The sequence below is a fragment of the Anas platyrhynchos genome, chromosome 13 (assembly GCF_047663525.1).
Source record: "Anas platyrhynchos isolate ZD024472 breed Pekin duck chromosome 13, IASCAAS_PekinDuck_T2T, whole genome shotgun sequence".
In the NCBI taxonomy this organism is placed as follows: domain Eukaryota; kingdom Metazoa; phylum Chordata; class Aves; order Anseriformes; family Anatidae; genus Anas; species Anas platyrhynchos.
In genome coordinates, this window is record NC_092599.1 from 14,044,226 (window position 1) to 14,065,662 (window position 21,437).

The 21,437-nt window shown below is 38.6% G+C and overlaps 1 protein-coding gene across 12 annotated transcripts in view; it reads left to right on the forward strand.

Annotated features, from left to right (window-relative positions):
• The window catches only part of LOC101795985 (6-phosphofructo-2-kinase/fructose-2,6-bisphosphatase 4), a 48,677-nt gene that overhangs the window by 17,886 nt on the left and 9,354 nt on the right, over positions 1 to 21,437 (forward strand). For 6 of the 12 annotated variants that reach the window (XM_072044519.1, XM_072044520.1, XM_072044518.1 and 3 more), the window contains 12 exons: positions 2,936 to 3,052; positions 5,994 to 6,090; positions 8,413 to 8,479; positions 9,760 to 9,834; positions 10,738 to 10,794; positions 11,118 to 11,239; positions 12,910 to 13,117; positions 13,685 to 13,831; positions 14,459 to 14,563; positions 16,249 to 16,378; positions 16,771 to 16,833; positions 19,905 to 19,969. In XM_072044519.1, coding sequence (XP_071900620.1) covers positions 2,936 to 3,052; positions 5,994 to 6,090; positions 8,413 to 8,479; positions 9,760 to 9,834; positions 10,738 to 10,794; positions 11,118 to 11,239; positions 12,910 to 13,117; positions 13,685 to 13,831; positions 14,459 to 14,563; positions 16,249 to 16,378; positions 16,771 to 16,833; positions 19,905 to 19,969 — 1,253 coding nt within the window. Of the gene's footprint in view, positions 1 to 1,441; positions 1,529 to 2,079; positions 2,114 to 2,935; positions 3,053 to 5,993; positions 6,091 to 8,412; positions 8,480 to 9,759; positions 9,835 to 10,737; positions 10,795 to 11,117; positions 11,240 to 12,909; positions 13,118 to 13,684; positions 13,832 to 14,458; positions 14,564 to 16,248; positions 16,379 to 16,770; positions 16,834 to 19,904; positions 19,970 to 21,437 lie in introns of those variants that run through there. The other 6 variants (XR_011812609.1, XM_072044522.1, XM_072044515.1 and 3 more) reach the window with 3 other exon arrangements.

The window sequence follows — 21,437 nt, forward strand, 5'->3', positions numbered from 1 at the left end:
TCTGTTCCTCTAGCACAATTAATTAATGTTGATGGCACATCCCAGGTCGGCGCTGGCAGAAACCCTCAGGGTTTGTCTTCCTGAAGCGGTGTTAAAAAATGAGTTTGGTTTCATGAGAGTAGATTTTGCCTTGTTTCTGCAGCTTGCAATGATACGCTCCTTTTGCTTTTGTGCTGCTAGCTTTTTTTAGGTGAAGTGAATGATGGAGGGGTGCCGTGGAAAGGGAAGTTGAGCATTGTGCCATTGGGAAAGATGTTAAACCATAGAGGCTTTTTTATTTGGGGAGTTAGTTATATGCTACTTGTGTGGTTATGTTTTGTTGTTTGTTTTTTTTTAAACAATTCACATCCTCATGTCAAAATTGGTTATGTTTCTTTAAAGGAAGGGGAGAGTTTTGAGACATTGACATTTTAATGAATTCATTTGAATGAATGTTCTTTCCCACTTGCAGTAAGAAGCGTTTGCAACGTTATTGAGAAAGTTGCAATCAGATAACATGGAGGATACTTGAAATAACTTTAACTTTTGAGTGTTTGGTACATTTTTAGAACTTACCGTTTTGCTTTAGACTTGACTATTTTACCAAGCTAATGAGCAAAATTGAGCCTTTTGAGCTATACAAGATGATAAGGAAGGAAAGAAAAACCAGTGTTTGTTGTGCTGAGTCCTACCTGCGTTTATAATGCTACAGTGAGGCAGAGAAGGAATAAAAACATTGCTGGAAGGGGACGCTCGGGCAGCCTGGCACCTCGTCAGAACAGGAATGCCACTTGTTAGATCAGGACCAGCCGGTAAGTCCCTTGGGTTCTGCCCTGGGGTCGCACACTGAGCAGCTGTGCAGAGATCGGAGCAGCAGATGGGACTCGTGTGCTAATCTGTCTGCATAGGCCTCGGATACAGGCAATTTTGTTGGGTTTTGCATATTCTGTGAGGAAATCTGTGTGAAAATGCACATGAGGTGCCAGGCTTGGGCAATAAGTGGGAGAAAGCATCATGAGATGGGTAGATTTGTGTGGCCTGCTACAGGAAAAGGAAAAGAGTTGAGGTGGGCTGGGTAATGTCAGCTGGTAAATTCTGCTTGGCCTGGTTGGGAAGCCAGTGTGGCTTACACAGGTTTGTTGGAGAGCAAGTGGACCTGAGGCAGTGTGTGTAGACTTTCTGTGCAGATCCTGATTTTTTGTCATCATTCTCCCAACTGTTATTTCACTGCAGTATTACTCTGGAAGATTGTTTAAAACTCAAGCTGGGTATCTCAGATGAAGGACCTTTCACATTGGCTTCAAAGGTTGATGGCTTCCCTTAAAAATTCTAGGGGCTCTGGTTTTCTCTCACCACATTTATTTATTTTATTTTATTTATTTATTTTTATTTATTTTGTGCCTGCAAAACCAGAAGCAAAGCTTTTAAGCTCAGTAAGCACTGTCCTCTTTGCACCTCCTAGACTTTGTTTCCCCAGAGCCTGCCTTCCTCCTGGAGTCAGAGTTCCCAGGCACGAATGTGGGACAAAGAGGAAGCCGGACAAGAAAATGTAATCCTTCTACATAGACTTGGGCACAGCAAAGTTAACTTTTAGGGCTTCTATCAGTGTTCTCCTGGAGACCTGCATGTGTGTGGATGGATCTGCTTTGGTTTGCATTCAGTCCCTTGTCACATTCGTTGCATGGAGAGTAGCCTGTCTTTCACGGGTTTGAGGTTAAGTACACCTTTTGCCTGCTCTCCTGTGAGAAGTGGTGTTGTGTCCTTTTCTTCCCGTGTGTGTTTAAGAAAGTGCATCTGTCTTAGCTAATTTGTTCATTCTCTTCTGACGGACTTGCTGTGCAAGATTTACGCATGTAACTTAGTGGGATGGGACTTTGGTTGAGTCCAGGCTTTGGGAATCTCAGGCAATAGCAGTGCAGCAAAGCTTAGTTACACGTTACGGTGAGACACTGAGGTTTAGTCTCTTGGAGGGAATGGGCTCCTCAATGGAGAGACTGAGGAAACTGGTGCACATCTGGATTGTGGTATGCAAGTTAATGCCCTTTGAAATACAGAATGTGGGCGATCTGTGAGCCACTTTAATATCTTCTTTCTTTTTAGGCAGTTCCTTGTAGCGGTGATAGATTCATGCAAGGTATCTGTAGTTTTGTACCATTAATACATGCAAAACCCTTGTCGTTTGAAAGGAATGCCTCAAGGTGTTCAGATTATAGACACAAATTCCTCCAACTTTGTACAGTGATTTTTTTAAATTAAAAACTCTCTCTTTGATTTGAGTGATTATATACATCTGTACATCCAATTATTGTTCTTCATAGCCTAGCATACTCATGCTTTATGTCTTCTACTAACCAACCAAGAGCAGTTAAATTGTGCTGTTTCAAGAGAGATTTTTTGTTAACAATATTTGAAGGAGAAATCATAAATACTGAGCACCTTGTCACACCATAATGTACTAAGCTGCATATGTCATCCTTGCTTTTCTCCAAACCAAGAAAAGGTTGAACAGTGTTGAGGTGGTGTCCTAGGGATTTAAAAGTTATCTTAGAAATTGTGTACACCTTGCAGTTCCTTTCAATGCAAGCACTGAACTGAGGTGCATAGGGGTGTGTGAAGTCCCTAAGAAGGTCACATCTGTCCTTTTTGCTGTTGTTTTTGTATGTCTTAAACCATAGCTGAAGAGACAGTTGTTTTTTGTCTTCTACCCATATACAACTTGTGTGTCCAGCATTGTACTGCCACTGGTTTTCCTTTCTGAAATTCCACACAGCCTACAAATCCCAGTTAGGTCCACTGTCCTGCTTAAGAAACCCCTGAAACAGGGCGACACTGTGCATGAGCTGCTTGAACAGTCACTTCCTCTGAGAGCACACGGATTGTAATTTGCTGCTGCAGTATAAGCTTTCGCTTTGTGGGAATGTTACTGGTAAATAACTGTCTTGGTTTTCTGTTTCAGTATGTATGACCAACTGCCCTACTCTGATTGTCATGGTGGGTCTGCCAGCAAGAGGAAAAACCTACATCTCGAAGAAGCTGACACGATATTTAAATTGGATTGGAGTGCCTACAAAAGGTGATGGACTGACTTTTGTTTGCATCAGAAGTGCAGGGGTGAGGTTAGGCATTTTATAACCCTAATTCCCAGTAATTTTGTTGCTCAGTTTGACTACTTAGAATCTGTCTGCTTTTATTTTTATTTTATTTTTATTTTATTTTTATATTTTAATGTAATACACTGTAAAACATCTGTTTAGATGTTTATTGATCAAGTTCTGGTGGCTGTTAATTTACCTCCATATTCTGACAGACGCTTACATCAACAGTGCCCTTTTCCCCTTAACACTTTGTTTCTTCATTTGCTCCCCCCCTCCCTTCTCTGTATGGGGCTGAAAAGGAAGCTTGTTTACAAGCTGATGAGCAGTCAGCACTTCTGGGTTAAAGTTCTGTCTTCTTCATCTTCTTTTCTCTGTGAACTTTGTGCAATGTGTAATTCTCAGTTAAACAATGTGTTGTTATGCAGTATTTGTGGAATAGGTTACAGCTCTGTCTCTGAACATAGAGTGCAAGGAACTGAACCAGTCACTTGTTCTCATTCTCTTAAGGACTTTATATGTGTGTTTTGAGTGGGAAGCAGTGGCTTAGGCTGGTTACACCGTGGCTATGTGCTCGTGTTGAGCATTCTACTATGTGAACTTTGAAAAGCAGAAATGTAGTACCAGGCAACATAAAATATTGTCCACATCTGACTCAGTGGCTGGTTGTACATACCCTGAATAAAGTAAAATAGGTAGCAGTGGACTGTTTCAGTTATAGGAAGCAGCACATCAGAAAATACCTGTGCTGCTTAACAAATTGTTACAACACCGATGCCTTTCTTTACAAAAATACAGAACATGAAGTTAGTACATGGGCTTCCATCGTAGGTTGCTGGTTATGGTTTGCCTTTGTTAGAAAGTGTGACAGGGTTTTCTTAGAAAACCACAGTCTGATAATTGTGGTCATCAGTGATGCAATGTTACTGAAGCCGAGATCAATTTAAAATACCTCACTGATGGACTGGATTGCACACGGCATCATGCTTCCTGTTGTTTGGGACTGAATCTCTGAGTGATATGTGATAACTATCAAGTATTACTAACATCTGTTATCCTCTGGCTCTTAATGCATTAAAATTAGTGTGTACCTAATACAGTTTTTATCCTCAGACAGATGGTTAAAATTATTAGTTCATGTAAACCAGAGGAAAGATAAATGCCGTCTTTTCATGCAACATGCATTAAGCAAGCTGCAGAGTTCAAGAACAAACCTTGCAGGTAAATAGCCCAGGGTTGATGTTATTTAAATGTTTTAAGCCATCAGTTCTGTTTTGTCTTTTGTTCCTTCCAAAATCCTTTGTCATTAAGAATTTTAAATGCTTAAAAACACAAAGGACTTCTGTCTGGGCTTTTTGAAGGAAATGAGGTCAATTAGATGCCTGAATAGAATTGTATTTCAGTGTGGATTTTAGATACTGAACCTTCGGAAGCTTTTTGAATAGTTTCAGCTGTGTGGTACTTGTGATAGCAGTTAGCATTGTAAAACTCCACAGAGGTAGGTGCTAATAATAAGGACGAAAGATTATGTCACCAGATAGCACTTTTTCCTTTGTTGTGCATGACACTGCTCTTGCAGTAGCTATTATTTGATATAAAAATATTCATTTTTGTTTATTTAAAGGGCCATGGTTTGACAACATGGGTCATCTGAACTTCTTGCATTTTCTTCTTTTTTTTTTTTTTTTCTTCTTACAAGGAGTCACCTTTTCCTGTAGCCAGTATGGCCAATACTCATTAAACCTGTCACAAAATAACCTGGTTTATACTATAATCCACCTCATGCATCAACATTGTAGAATTCAAACAAAACTCAACTTTGAGGGGACAAATAATGATTATTCTTTATCCTCTCCTTGCCCTCATCCAAACAGCAGTCTATATGCTTCTGTCAGGAAAACTTAAAATTGAGCTTTTTAATCCTTTTTTTTTTTTTTTAATTCTTAATTTCATTTCAGTAATGATGTCAGTTATTTCTTTCCCTAGAAATGAAGTTGGGCAAGTAGTGATACCTTGGCAGCTTCTCAGAGTACTTGTCTGATATAACATTAAACAAAAATGCTTTGCAGTTCAACAGAGAAAACCTATAGGTCAGAAAACAAGTTAAACATTAATTGCATTTCAGAGACCTACTTTAAGAGCTGTTGAGTGAAGTTAATTAGGGTACAATGTCATTGCCTGCTGTGCTGCAAAACAGAGCTGCCTTGCCCTAATCCCCTCTCTGATACAGGGTGACACGTAGACACACGTAGACCTTTGCCCAGATAAGGAATAGCTTTTCTTTGACCACTGCTAACAGATGATAGTAAGATTGTGTTCAGTACTTATAGTGACATTTCCCCCAAGTTAAGCATTTAAATTTTTTATGTTGTTGTTTTGTTTTAGTAAAAGGAACAGGGGTTGTGAAATGGTATATACTGATCCTTAAGGAGTAGAACTATTTTAAGGAGCAAGGTCCTTAAGAAATTGTTTCCACAACTTGAGTGTCTTTTATCAAAAGCAAGGTGGGCTAGTCCTGTATAGAGCCCTTCCTTGCTTAAATAAGAGCCGAAAGCTTCGGGAAGTGCTGTCAGAATATTGCACATATGTGCAGAAGGGAAAAGCTAGATTATGAGTTGTTCATTGTAGACTACTGAAATAGACTTCCAGCCACCCTCACAAAACAGGAAAAGAGATTTTTATTGTTGTTCAGGCGAACTGGCAGAGAGAGGCATAGCCATATGGTCAAGTGACTCCACTGAAGCTGCCTACAGCTCAAATACGCTTTTGCCATTTCTATGGTCTTTGTATTTAAAAGTAGAAAAAAAAAACACACTGAATTATTTTATCTTCTCAGGTAGTTTGGTTTCAAAGCTGTCATAACATTTATCCTTTTTATATGAATACTGTTAGTTCCCACTAACACTGTTTTCTTCTTGGCAGAATTTAATGTCGGTCAGTATCGTCGAGATTTGGTGAAGAAATATAAATCTTTTGAATTCTTCCTGCCTGACAATGAAGAAGGCTTGAAAATCAGGAAGTAAGTTTTGAATGTGTTTGGCTATACAATGCGAGTTGTATTATAATGGTACTCTGTAATTTGCTCTTGAATACTGCTTTGAGTTTCATTTTTGTATGCTTCAAAAGACCCTTAAGAGACTGCAATATGAAATGACAAGGAAAAGAAATCTAGAAGGGATGGAAAAGCGATTTGTTTAGACTCCTTAAAACCTAGGATATTTTTTTTCCTAACTGCTTCAGTTGAAGCATCAAAATGTGGAGAAGGTAAATACTCAAACTTGATTCCTTTTGGCCTTTTGGTAAGCTGTTGTTGATATGGATATTGCAGGAAATATTCTCACAAAACAAAGGAGAATTATTATATATTTTTTTTAACCTCTTTGTCAGGTACCAGTTACTAGGCTTGACCTTTTCACTATCTAATTCCTATAATGCCGTTTCAGAATGGTTGTATGGATCATGAAGAAAAAGAAAAATCACAGAGCTCCTTTTCTTTCAGGATTTCGTACTGGGATTTTTCACCTAAAGTACTTTGAATGCATTTGTCATTATCCACTCAAATGAGCAGGAGTGACGCACTAGCACTCTCTCCCTGAGATTGTCTTTTTGGCCTTCACACAGGTGCTTCACGTACTCAGCCCATTGCAGTGCCTGAGCAACTGCAATACTTTGCTAATATTGTACAAAAGAAGGTGAGCCTGGGGTAAGCATTTGTGCCCAGAAGCACTTGAGGCTCCCCTCTTTCCTGGAAGGAATCTGCTCTTCAGTGTAGAGAAAGTACCTTTGGAAGAAAGAATAGAGGAAGAAAAGATCAGAGCTAGGGGAAGCTGCCTTTCTTATGGAAGATTCAATAGGATGATCTTTTGATTTTCTTCATTGTACATTTTTGTATGCTCAGGAGAAGAGTTAGTACACCGTGAAGTGATAAGGAAAAGAGGAATGTAAATGTCATTTGTTTAGGCTGCTTAAAATACAGTGTATTTTGTTTTAAGTTGTTTCAGGTCAAGCATCAAAAATACCTGGACTTTCCTGCTGTCTGGACTTTGTTTTGTGGCTCCCCTTCTGCTTGTCCTCTTTCTCTTCTCCCTTCCTTTCCACTTCAGCAGCAATTAAGGACTGCTATAACCTGCATAAAAGCTTCTGAACCTTTGTAGATGAGTGGTGCATTAGCCTTGCTAGCATCTGCCTTTTGCTTAGTGGTAGAAAGAAACCTTTATGTGCCTCCATGTCACCTATTAGACTAAATGGTGGGGAATAGCCCATGAAATGGGCTGTGAGAGCTAATCTGCCTAGTAAGCAATGAGTTTATATTTATTTAGTGAAGATTTGACTGATGAATCTCAGTTCCTGACATCTGTTAGCCACACTAATGTGGAAATACTGTCAGGATTGAAACGTTTTCTTTTTAAAATAAAGTTCTGCATTCAGAACATACATAAAGTGATAGTGGTGCATTTCAGTCTGGAAGTTAGAACAGAGTAGTTATGCACAGAAAGGCTGTTGAAATGGGCAGATTCTTCTGTTGGCCCTTCAAACAGATTGTTGTTCTTTGAAATAAATGGGGCTTTGCTCTATTAGTGAGCAAATCATACACTATTAATTCTGCCCACAGTATTACTTACCTGTTACAAATCATAATGGACTTTGGAGATAACACCAGTGCTGGGCAAATAGGAAAGATGATAATGAGTTTATCCCTGTCCAGATTTAACACAAGTATGAAGTGTTGGGGTTGGATTTTTTTGGTGTTTGTTTCTTCAGCAGTCTCCAGTACAAATTACATTGGGTTGGTGATTACAATGGGGCATTATTTTCATGTCTCTCTCTCTAATACTTGACACTAACTTTGTTTTGCTCTCTGTTTCAGCAGATTTTTTGCCACAAGCAATTTTTATGCAATAGTTAACAAGAGAAGCAAATTACTGAAAAATGCTTGTAAGGTCTATTGTGGCCTCAAGTTGAAATGAATGTTGAAACAAGATGAAAGGCTGAAGTTAATTTTTTTTTTCTTTTCTCTTTGAGAATCAAACTAGGAAGCAACTATCTGTGAATAGCTGTTGGCTATTCTGTGTTGATGTCTAGCTGTATTGGTTGCCCAGAGGAGCATGGGACTGGTCTTTTAGGCAGATAGCCATCACCGTATTTCCTCACTAGGGCTTTGTTCACCTTTGTTGGTTTTTGTTCACCTTTGTCGGTTTTCTCCTGTTTCACAGAGGGACTGATTGGCAATATGTGTTTTTGAGGGAGTTGATGTAATATTTCCAGGGCACTTTGATCTCAAGACATGAGTGATAAGATGACTTCTACTAGCATTTGAATTGTCTTCTTTTTCATTCTTAAGACAGTGTGCCTTAGCAGCGCTGAATGACGTCCGACAGTACCTCAGTGAAGAAAATGGGCACGTGGCTGTAAGTTTCTTGATGAAGACACATTCTTGAGATCTTTCTCTACAAAACAGTGTCTCTCTGCTGGGTAATACGCAATCTGAGATATTCCAGTATTTCTTCAGTATATCAGATTTTCTTCTTTTCTTGTAAATTAGATCAGCCTTGTTGCTGCAGTGAAAGAAGCACTGAAGTTTAGGGTGAGGATTATACTAGGCAATCACCTTTGATTTGAGGGGTTAACCGGGGATAGGATGACACTAATAAAGTTGTCTACCTTCTCCACTCTATGTAATGTTCTGTTAAACGCATCTGTACATCTGTTTTTTGTGTTTGTTGTGGTTTGTTTTTTTCTTGCACTTGTGTTTTTATTTGATAAGTTTAGTGTTTCGAGTGAATGGTAATGACTTATTGAACAAAAAGCATCCTCAGTATTGCTAGGCAGTTTTGTTATTGACACTGAAGAAATCTCTGAAGAGAGCAAAAAAGACTCAGTTTAAATTATGGTATATCTGAGTATTTAACAGGATGCAAAATATAAGAATTTCAACAAACTACACTGTTGTGTATGTTGTACGTTCACCTGAAATATATAACATTGCTTTTTTAAAGACTAGACTGACACAACTCTGGTGTTTTTATGAACTAACAGGGAAAACCATTAGCTACAATTACAAGTTCTTTTGTGTGTATGAGGTAAACTTTATACTGTGGTAAAATGCTGGTATGTTCTATGCTAAACATATTTTCTCAGGAAAGCCTCTGCATTTTTCCTTATAATTCACAGACAGGATTTGCTAGTCTTGCAGGTCTTCTGCATAGTTTTACACTTGTATTTTCAGTATCATTGATTTCACCATCTTTTTTATGTATTCTTTGGCTTGTTTTCAAGCCATTAAGCTGTTGAACTGAGGCACCTTTTAAGAGCCACAGCATTAATCTCTGAGAAGGGACTGTGAAAATTCAAAGATTTCTTTCTGTGTATCACCAAGAGAAGCTGCTATAGAAATGTAATGTAGCCTCCATTTGTGATCATCTGTGGTCAGACAGATATGTAAGAAGAGCATGGCCTTGAGTCAGATAAAATAAATTTATTTTCATAATTACGTCTTTTTTTTTTTTCTGGGAATAGCAGTGTCTTGACTTAATAAAAGGTAGCAGAACGAAGGGAAGGGAATTATTTTTGTTGCATTCCTTCACATTGAGGGATTTTGAACTCTTGTTTTTGTTGTCACTGACCGTTTTTCACAGGCTATGATACATTTCTAATTCTTCCCTTGCTCTTTCTCTGTAATTATTTTTAGGTCTTTGATGCTACAAATACAACTCGAGAACGTAGAGAAACTATTTACAAATTTGGAGAAGAAAATGGGTATAAGGTGAGTCAAAAAGCAGAAACGTTCTTAGTTAATGCCTGGACAAGCATGGCGGTGGTAGTTTTGCCTCCTCGCTCTGTCTGTAGTCTGAGTTTAGACGTGCACTAGCATTAGGCACATCATTGCTAGATGTACAGTCAGTGTGGTGTTTTGTGTCCTCAAGCATTGCTTGTGATGAAAAGTTGCCCCATGTTCATTTTTCTTGTCTTTTAATGTTTGTACTCCTTCGGAGCTAATCTCTTTTATGCTAGGGCTTCACTTGCATTGTCCTGGAGGTGTAATTCTTAGCATACTGTTAGCAAGAGCTATTAAAACTGTGGTTCTTAGTGTTGGCCAGGTTTTTCCTGCAGAAACATGTAGGGAAATCTGCGTTAATTCCATGCAAACCAAAGACTTCCTGTGTCTTTCTGCCTTCCGTCCAGGATTGTTTTGCATGTAGCTGTTTACAGCAAATGGAAGATTATTAGTAACCTTGCATCTCCACAAACCTTTGAGACAGCCAAGCAGAAACCTCTTGAGTGAGACTACTCCATTAATTGAAAGGTTCCCACTTTATTATTTCAGAAGTGTTAGTTACCGTTTGTATGGCTGAACTTACATCCTCTCCATTTATTTCTCCGTCTTCCATCCTAAATTATTCTCACTCCAAAATGTTTCCACTTACAAGCATTGATGGGGCAAAGGGTGTAAAGCATGATGCTTCAGGGAACTGTAAGCCATCCATTTCTGCTGAGAGGGCCTGGAGAAGCAGAACTTCTGAGTCAATGGAGGAAAGTGTCCAAAGCAAGCGCTATTAGAAAAGAGCATAGAAGTGGTCAGCCTGATGCTTGTCCATGTTGGTGTCCATCCAATTCATCTTCTTTTCTTCCTTCTTTCTGTACATGTGACTTCCTGTTCGGGCTGAAGACTTTTTTTGTGGAGTCAGTATGTGTAGATCCAGAGGTCATTGCTGCAAACATTGTGGTGAGTACAGGAAAGTTTGCCTGAACTGCTCTAAGTCAAGAGGTTTAAAGTACCTCAGTATGTATACAAGTACAATTGTAAGAACTTCCAGTAGCAAAAACTGTTAGCTCCCCTTAGTGTGATACTTTTCATTTATTTTCCTATCTGTATTTATCCCAGAAGTTAAATTCTGTGAATAACAAATCTTCTTGCTCTACATATATTCTAATTAACAAAATAAATAAGTTTTTGTGTTGTGTTGTGCCCCTGCCCTCATTTACTTAAACTTCCATTAAAAAGGGAAATAAACTTATGTACTAATCTCCTGTTTTTGTTTTAAACAGCAAGTGAAGCTGGGTAGTCCAGACTATGTTGATTGTAGTAACGATGAAGCAACTGAAGATTTCATGAAAAGGATAGAATGCTACAAGAACTCATACGAGACGTTAGATGAAACTCTTGACAAGTAAGAGATTCAGTAATACTGTGATCACAACTGGGTTATAATAAGACGTTTCATTAGAGGTTGGAGGATCCCATATTCGGGATGGGGGCTTTCTAGTCATGGTTTTCATTTCCTGACATCTTTTTCCACTGGTAAATGAGAGACAGTTGACTCTGGAGGTGTAGCCTGAAAGCACGTTTGCTTGAGGGAAAATTGGCTTATGAGTTTATTCTGGGACAATGTTCTTCCTGATTTTCCCACTTGGAGAATGCTGTGATTTTTCTGGGATAAAACCACCATTTGTAAATGATTCCAGATGAGATGTACTGGTCAGTTGTTGCTTTTTTTTAAAAAAAAATAATATTATTTTTAATGTGTAGCAGGAGCCTGGGTGATTTGTAAGCATAACTTAATTTGTTGACATGGCTTGGATGAATTTGGAACATATTGTTCTTAAATGTGATTTCTAAATGTATTCATTTACCCTTGCAAATAATGCTGTACATGCAGGGTTGTGAGAAAGTTTCATATCTAGATTATCTGCCCTCCTGCCAAAGCATTCAATTGTTTTTCATTAACTTTCAACGTTATAAAGTAAGTTAGGGTCAAATCATGTGAGGATGAACCCTGTTTCTGTTGGTACAGTCCAGGATTTCATTTTGAGCTGCAGTCATACCAGGGGCTCCTGGTTTGTTTAAGGACCAGTGCTATAGGAAGGCTGAGCTACATTTTAATGTAATTGACTGTAAGCAATGTGAAGCTGGTTCATTTAGACCAGTTCATGCATGAAATATCTGTGATGGACCTAACTGTTGTGCCTGTGTGAAACAGTAATGATTAACTCCAAAGAATACAGTCAAAGATGAGATGATGATGCTTGTTTCTCATCACCTCCATTTGGTTTTATTACAAATATTCTTGTGTTATTATAGTGTAATGTCTCATGCATCTCCAGAAAACAGTGGTGGTTATTTTCAGCTTATTTGACTTTTGTCCTCCTTTAAATTAGATGCTATTCTGAAATTGTAGCTTAGATGAGAAAGGATAAGGAAAGAAAATTGAAATTATAACCTCTCTGATGCTGAGAGAAAGTAGTAGGGTAAATTGCAGTACTGTTAATAAACGGTTGTTAGAGTGGTTGAGAAAATGTCCTGCTTCAGGCTAGTGCCTAGTCTTTCTGATGCTTCAGGTTTTCTGGAAGGGTTCCCAGAGACCATGAGTTTATGAACTTGGGTGCAATCAGGCAAATAGTTGCTGTGGGAAAAAGCGTTTGTAACCTGGAGAAAAATATTGAGTATCATAAAACAGCTGGAAATCTTTTTGAAGCTGCTGCTGTTGAGTGCCTATACTGAATTTGCCTGTCAGTAGAGGGATGATTTCCCAAGAACAGGATCTAGATTTGAGACACAGACTGCAAGTGAAGGGAACAAAAAAGGAATTTTGTGAGGAGCTCACATGTGGAAGAGGAATAGAATTAATCTTGTGCTTCCAGGGTACTGCGATGTTCCTGTCACCATTTGAGGATTATCCCTTAGGACTACTACATATTCCATGGGTAATGGAGGGTTTGTTTATTGCTTTGGCTTGTTTTCTCTGAGTTTTATAGTGAGAGAGGGCGTGGGAAGATTGTGATATTTGCTGATAGAAACTATATGGAATCTTCATTTTTCATTGTTGTTTGCTTATGAAAGGGATCTTTCTTATATTAAAATTATGGATGTTGGAAGGAGTTACCTTGTGAACAGAGTGATGGATCACATCCAGAGCAGGATTGTCTACTACCTCATGAATATCCATGTGACTCCTCGGTCAATCTACCTCTGTCGACATGGAGAAAGTGAACTCAATCTGAAAGGGAGAATAGGAGGAGATCCTGGACTGTCTGTCAGGGGTAAAGAAGTAAGTACCTCCAGAAAAAGCATGCCTCTGGGTTTAGATTGTATCTCTGCATATGTGTACAGCCTGTGCTGTGTAATTACAACTTTCTGCCTCTACACCCTTTTCCTCTTAACAGGTTAAAGATTTTATTAGCTGTGTACATGGATGGACACACTTTGTGCTGTGATTTGGTATCAGCTCTTTTGTCTGTCATTGATTTAAATTCCTTTTTATCCTAGATCACAAAGCAGTTGTCAGGGAGGCTATAATTTGAATTATATTTTTGTAAATTCCTAACTTGTTTGGTAATAGGGAAAATTCACAATTTAAAGATGAAGGGAAAATTCCTGGAGGTAAAGATAGAATGGCAGAACACTTGTGTCTTCCTTGTACTCCTTTCCTTCCCTCCCCTGTTCCTCTTGGCTTAACAGAACATGTGTTTGTTTATTTATTTATTAGGAAAAACTTGACAGATCATGTAGAAAAGTTTTATAATGAGCTTACAGAGGCTAGAGCCTGCGGATTCCAAACTGAATGTAGTGTCCTGTTTCTGAGCCCTCATCCAGTGTCTCATGGTTTTTATTTCAGTTTGCCAAGAGCTTGGCACAGTTTATTAATGAGCAAAATATCAAGGATCTGAAAGTTTGGACCAGTCAGATGAAAAGGACAATTCAGACTGCTGAAGCTTTGGGAGTGCCTTATGAACAGTGGAAGGTTTTGAATGAGATAGATGCAGTAAGTCCATCTTTTGTAAATGTCTAAACTGTTTCTTTCTTTGCTAGGGATGAAGGAAATATGTCACTTTATAATAGCATGCCTTTTATGGGATAGAAATTCATTTAAGCAGTGGTTCTAAGAGGCTAGAAAAACTAATTCCTGTTTACCAGGTTAAATATTTTATAAACATGTAATAATTAATTTAATTTTGGTTTGCCTTTCCTGGTAAAACATTCCCTAGTAGAAGAAACAGTGCTAAGAAATTTTTTTGGGGGGGGGAGTGGAAAGAAAGACAAAACAAACAAACAAAACCAAACTGGTGGTTGGCACTTTCAGACTGCATCTGTAAGATACAAAGGAGCTGCAATAGATAAAATGTAACCTTGCTCACATAGTGACCTTGCTTAGCAATATATGTAGCTTTACTCATAGAGTGATTTAGAAATTCATTGTAACGGTGTCTGGGTCTAGCCAGGTGTTGCATTTGTCATGCGTGAAGATGTTCTAAGTGCCAGATTAAATGAAAACAATTGTCAAATGACATTTACATATGATCTTACTATCAGTGACATCTGCTTTCTGCATTGTTGGAAACGTGCATATTTTAATTATTTGTATTACCTTTGTAATTATTTGTATTATTAGGGCGTGTGTGAAGAAATGACATATGAAGAAATACAGGAAAATTACCCACTCGAGTTTGCACTGAGAGACCAAGACAAATACAGATACAGATACCCTAAAGGAGAGGTATGCTATTTTTTCTCCCAAGGTGACTGAATTCCTTGTCTTCTTGAGTGCAGGCATGCTGGCTTTAGGAAAGAGCAATGTTTTAAAGTTAATTAAAAGGTTGTCTCTGTCTCCAGGGGAAGGCACATAGGGATTTGTAAGGACGGAGCTTGAAACCATTTAGTCTGATTCAGGGCTTGAAAAAAAAAAAAAAAAAAGATTTAAAAAAACAGTTGAAGTATTTGGTCTTGTGAGCATCGTTTTGATGCTGGTCCTGCAGTGATACTGCAGGAAAACTAATTGCAAAGTTTCAGCATATTGCACATGCAAACTATCAAGATTACCTTTTTCTACTCATTGTTGTTATAGACAATAGTTATTCTACAAGCAGTTAAGGCTGAAAAGTTACAGAAATCCATAGCCATATTGGTCTTTCACTTTAATAAACTCCTTGCCTCTGGGAAAGTAACTTGCTGGCAGCTTTTCTAAAGCAAAGCCATTCCAGTGGAGCAATTACCAGATGCCACATGGCCTGGGTGTGGGTGCTAAAGGCTTAGGATTCAGGGCAGCGGGGCAGGAGAGTAATTGGAGCAGCTGTTCCATCGTTTGTGTTGCACCCTTGGTAATGTGGAACCAGAGCTGTGAGATCTTTGCCTAGCAGTCAAGAGTAATCAGGGTGATGAGGGCAGCATGTGAGCATGTGCTTGCAGGTGTGACCCCTGTTTTACTAATGAGGCAGTCATTCAGCTGCAAAGTTCTCGTAATCCATTGGAAAAAGAAGTGTTTCTTTTTTTTGAACTGAAGCCTCCTCTGGGATGGTGGCATCTTGAAGCACTGTGTTGCCTCAAGTGGTCTGGTTGATCTTGGTGGTTGTCACGAGCAGCTTCCATGCAGCAGGTACCGGTGGCTCCCATGACAAGGGCTGGATCAGCAGGCCCCTCGCCTGCCTGGGACGAGGGGAAAGCCTTCTGCTGCCATCATTTCCTGCTCTGCTGGGCCCCAGCGACGTGTTGTGCTCCCTGCGTGTAATGCGTGACGCATCCTGGAAATATTGTTTGCTGTGCATGTGAAGATTAACTTGAGTGCACACGTATAGAAACCTTGGTGTTGACCTGCAGCAGCAGATTTGCTGTGCGTGTACTATTCGGGACGTGGTGTGAGAGTGATCCTGCCTCCTGCTTTGTGACTTGAAGAGACGGTGGCTGCCATTGCCATACCAGTTTGTCTAGCCCATGGTTTGTTTTCAAAGGGCAGCCTGAACAAGTTAGGCTTTGTGAACTGTTTGTGTGATGGCTGTAGGCTGGGCTTCCTAGATTTGTGCTTGGAAGAGAGATGCTTTTGAAGATGAGGTATGGAAAATATTGTGCAAGACTTAACCTGTATGTTTGCAGATGTTCTGAATTAAATTCTAGGGATTTTTTTTGGAAATTCATGAACATAGTGACTAATTTAATAAAGTCCTTCCATGAAGGGGATATATTATTTTTTTTAGTTATATGTGCACTCTTTGATATATGAAAGATCTAAACGGTGGTTTTTAATTTCAGGAAAATTATTAATTATTACAATAGTTGCCAGCATCCTAATATAACGTTTAGAAAATGGCTAATGTAAAATTAAGTTCCAATGTATATACATATACCTGTTAAGTGTTCCCTTTTTAATATGCTATGGTTTTTTTTCTTCCCTTGCTTCTCCATCCCCAGTCCTATGAAGATCTTGTTCAGAGACTGGAGCCAGTAATTATGGAACTTGAAAGGCAGGAAAATGTGCTTGTCATATGTCACCAAGCTGTCATGCGCTGTTTGCTTGCATATTTTCTTGACAAGCCTGCAGGTAAGTCTTCCTCGATAAGTTACAAATGGTCTATTTTCCTCTATTAAGTTAGTTTGAAAATTAATGATTAAGGTTCCAAAACATGAATTCCACCGTGCCGTGACGATAAAGGGAATTGTTTGTGCTAGGCAAGTATACAACTATAATTTTTGATATTTGATCTGCTCATGTAGCTTGGTAGGTGATTTTATTGAGCTGCTTCTCACCTGAAATGCTGTGACGTTTGTTTTTCTACTCTGTCTTAATAGCATGTCTGTTGTATGGTAGGGAATAAAATAGATACACTGTCAGATAAAAAGAAACTTTTAAGTGATTGGCCTGTAACATAATGATAGAGGTAATGTTTTTGTAATCTGTGTTTTTTATATATAATTTGGTGTTTCATTTCTCAGAGCAACTGCCTTACCTGAAGTGCCCGCTACATACTGTCTTAAAGCTAACCCCAGTGGCTTATGGTAAGCAGAATTTCCATAAAGACTAAATATAGTGTCCCTAATGTCTGTGCCATTGGTGAAGTTTGTGAAATATTTCAATTAAAATATCTATTTTGCTGTGAAAGAGAATCAAACGTGTCTGACTTTGCATGTCTGCCTGTGCAGCTTTGTTAGAATCAACTAATCTTTTGGGTTTTATTTTCTTTGTGTTATGCCAAAAAATATATTTTTATTAGTGGGGGTCTGGAAGTACCAGTGGTTGAAGCTGCTAATGGAAAATTGTCTTGGATATTCAGCTCATAGGCTGTTTCACTAACTTGTGCCACTTAGCTCTCGTACAGTAAGATCCCAGTTCCTATTGATGTGTTTGAGGGTATTGTGCTTTAGAAAACAAATCTAAATTAATGTAGGTTAAACATATTATGAACTGTTCCCCTTACCCTTCAACTAGTTTTGTTCTGTTTTCCTGAAGTATTTGTTTGTAGACCTTCCTTCACATTGCCACAGGAGCTTTTCTCGTTTGTTGCTTCTGGCATATGCTTGTCAGCAGCTGTTATTAGGTCTTAGCTTGGGGGCCTTAGCTGAGATTTGTTGCTAGCTTGTAGAGTGCAGGGTATGGGTTGCAACATGCACTTCTTACTGGTTGTAGGCTGCTTGCTAATTAAGTTTTGCTTTAAGTTTAGCATGTGCCTGCTGTTAATTTTCTTTAAGTGATGGCTTAATTGTATTTTCTGGTACTTAATCACACTTAAGACAAAGTACCCATGAAATACATAACCAAAAAAAACCAACCAACTGAGAACTAGTTGAGTTATTCATGGAAAATGCAAACTTGTCTTTGATTATCTGCTTTGAAAGAAGCAGTCTATAACCATACTTTGTTTTGGGTTTAGTTTCGAATAAAGTTGAGACACAGTAACTAGTGGTTACACTGGGAAATGTCAGAAGAGATTTTTGTCATTTAATTGCAGTTAGCTCCTGCAGTAAGTAGTAACACTCTGTGCTCTGGTGACATCTGGTGTTCCTAGCCTTGCATGACAAGCTGAAGTTCTGAAAATCAAGATGTAGGACAGTTAATACTTTTCTAAAATACAGTCAATTTTTGGAAGCTGGAATATCTCGACTCAGTAGTCATGGACTGCTTCCACAGAGAGGTAGTCCTTTGGTCTTTTTTGCGTGTATATAGGTTTTTTGTTTGTTTGTTTGTTTGTTTTTCGTATGTGTGTTTGTTTTTTGTTTTAGTGGGAACTTGTGTGACTTTGCTCGTAAACTTTAAGAGGGCTTGGATGTTTTCAGTGCTTACTTGCACTTGAAATGAGGAAGGAAAAGAAGTAGTATGAAATATTCTCCTTGACCTTTTGACTTCAGTGAAAGAAGTGCTGTGTTTCTTTTTTAAAGTGTTTGAAACATGTCTGATTAGGACTTTTCAGTTGACCCACTTCCTGGAATTTGACCATCTCAAAATACAGGGGCTGTGTGAAATATTTCTGCACTAATACTTCTACAAACTAATTTCAAGTTGATGCCTCACTTGGTCCCAGCAGGGCAGGATGCATGATCAAACGTGGTGCATTTCGCACCTTCCAGCTAATCCTGTTCTGGGGAGGCATCTCCCTTAGGGGTTTGCTCTTCCTAGCGTTTGAAGCTGCAGTGTCTGATCTTTAGAAGGGGAACTTTGTTAGGGCCTGACAGCTGGATGAGGATCAGTTAGACCCTTACAGCTCAGCCCAGGGAGTGCAATGTATTTATGGGGGGCTGAGGAGCAGACGGTCTGTTTGGGAACACGCAGGGGAGAGGAATTGCACCTTGCTGTACTTGGGAACTTGCACGTCAGTAGTTAAAAGTGAGTTAGGAATATGCACCTCAGGACTTACCTGTGGAGTAACTCATGTGCCTCTGGTTTATGTTTAAACTTTACGATAGGGAATTTTTTTTTTGAGGCCTCTGTGTAACCAGGCCGTAGCAATGGCCAGCATGGGAGATCAGAGCTTTCTTTTGCTCAGTTGCAGGAATCCATGAACAGAAAGATGACTAGGGTACTCTCCCAGTGTGAGAAGCATGCTCCCCCCCCATTTATTTTTTTTATTGGATATTTCAGATTGTTTGCCTTCCTGTGGTGTTTGCTCAGTGTTTGTGACAAATGGGGCTCCTCAGAATCTGCTTCCCCAAGGAAAGGCAAATATTTGCCATATTACTTTGTATTAGTCTATTGAAGTGCAGTGGCTTTCTAAGGAAAGGCTGAAGTCACCTTTTTCTGGCATGCAACAGTCTTATGGAGTATGTTATGAATTCAGAGTTTTCTGTTCACTTATTTCCTAAAAACTTAATTTGTTGTTTGTGGTAGATGTTTTATGTGTGATGTGTCAGGGGAATTTAACTATTAATGCTGTGTTAGGTAGCTTTATAAAAAAACATGTTCATGTGAGATCTGACTGTGTTTGGCAATTTGATGTTGCTTAAAATGGTGTGGTCACAGTGTATTGAGTAATTATTCTCTATGTGGGTCAGCTTGTACTAGCTAATAGCTGTGTCTTCTGAACACTTAATTTTTCTTACTCTCTGAAGTTTTCAATTTTGGGGTGAAGAGGAGAAGATCCTCTCCAGAAGGCAAATTCCAATATAGCTGCAGATTAAGACTCTTGTTTTGCACACATGAGGAACAGGAGTTGCTAGCAACACAAGGTGTACCTTGTAATCATTTTCATGTTCTAAAAAATGGAAGCATTTTGTTTTCTGTACTACAGTGAAATTCTAATAAGTCTAGGATGTTAAAAACCAATGCAAAATTACAGAGAAGAATTTTCTGATTGGATGCTTTAGTTTCTGTATGTTTAAAAGTGGGAATTTGTGTTTCAAAGCAAATAATGATAAAGCTAAGGTCAGAATAGGGTATGGATTGTAAGACTGAGAACTGTATTTATCCTGGCAAAATAGATTCATTTCAATAGACTTATCTGTTCACAGTTTGGGAAATTCTGGTATGAATCAATGTTTAACCTTTACAAACTGAAAATTAGATTAATTAGATTGCATCTTAACTGTGACCTCATTTTTTAAAACGGTCAAATTCTAAAATTTTTTTCTGTCAACAGGATGTAAAGTAGAATCTATATTCCTGAATGTTGAAGCTGTAAACACACACAGAGATAAACCTGAGGTAAGAATATTTTTTAATCAGACAACTTGACATAATGTACTGAGCTCTTTTCCATTGTCCATGTGGTTAGAAATGATTTAGTAACTCTGCAGAGCAAATTTAATTTTACCTATTTACATTTTACCAGCTTTACTTCATGCGTGTTGCTGTGGGGGTGGGGATCCTTTTTATTGAGCAAATTTACCTACAAGCTCTAACAGAAGTAGTGGCTTATCTTTAAAAAAATAAAATATGTATAGAGATGAATGAAAATTTGAAGACACAATATCAATCTAAAAACTTTAGTTCTTCCAGGCTTTGTCATTCAGCGTAAGTAGAGTGCAGTCAAAAAAAAAAAATAAATCTATGAATTACTATGAAAGCTATGAAAAGCTTTCTATGAAGCTATGAAAAAAAAGTTATGAATTACTTTGAATATGCTGTTGTTACTTATTTTGGAGAGTCGGTAATGAAGTCATTAGGTTTTTTCATCACTGTGGTTATTACTGTACACTTAGTAAAGCAGTACTGGTGGTGCTGCCAATGGTGGAACGGAACGCTAGGTCTCAGGATACAGCAGAACTGGGGAAAAGGAAATTGAGTGTGTTTGTAAACTGGAAGTGGAGGTAGAATGGCAGGCTGTGCTAGCTCCGTATTCTCCCTGTGCCATGTGCTTGGGTTGATTCTGCTGCTTGTGCAAAGCTCTTAAAATAGAAAAGTTCAATTGGAAGGGGCCTTCAAAGATCATCTGGTCCAACTCTTCCGTTGCTGCATTATGAAAGTTATGTGAAGTGTGTCATGATTAAAAATTTCCTGTTCCCTTGCATGTCCTCATGCTAATGCCACTAGGTATGGCAGTGGGTCCTTGCTGAGGGTATGAGCCATGCCTACTAGCGAATTAAAAGTCAGTCTGATAAAGTGAGAAAAAAGGGCTTTTCAGAACATTCAGTCATTCAGAACAATGGCTTATGGTGAAAAAGAATATAAAGATAAATGTGTTCTTTATGTGTGTGTTTACAGTACGGCACAAGACACAAAACACCTTACATGAGGGTACACGTTTGTGGTAGTTGTGCAGAAATGCTGGAAGAGTCTGCAGAGAACTTTTGTTTCAATGACTCAGGCATTTTGAGTATCAGAATACTGACTTTTTGGTCGTTCATAGCAAAGACATTTTCCATCCAGTAGTCATGTTACTTTTTTCCTCTGTCTTTCTCTTTCCCTCTTTATCTTTGTGCTTTACCACTTTCGCATCTTCATTTGGTTTGTTAGGTTCATGAAATCTGCTCTGATTTCACAGTGCCTAAAAGTGTTGTGAAAATAATAATAATAAAAAAAGATGTCTTAGAGCAGGTGTTAACATCATCTATGTTAAATAAGGCGGATCAAGTGAACATCTATAGTTTGTCTGATAAAATACCGGTGCTGAATTTACAACGTGCTAAAGTTTCTTGGGAATTGCTGTTGAAAATACCACTTCTCTAACTGA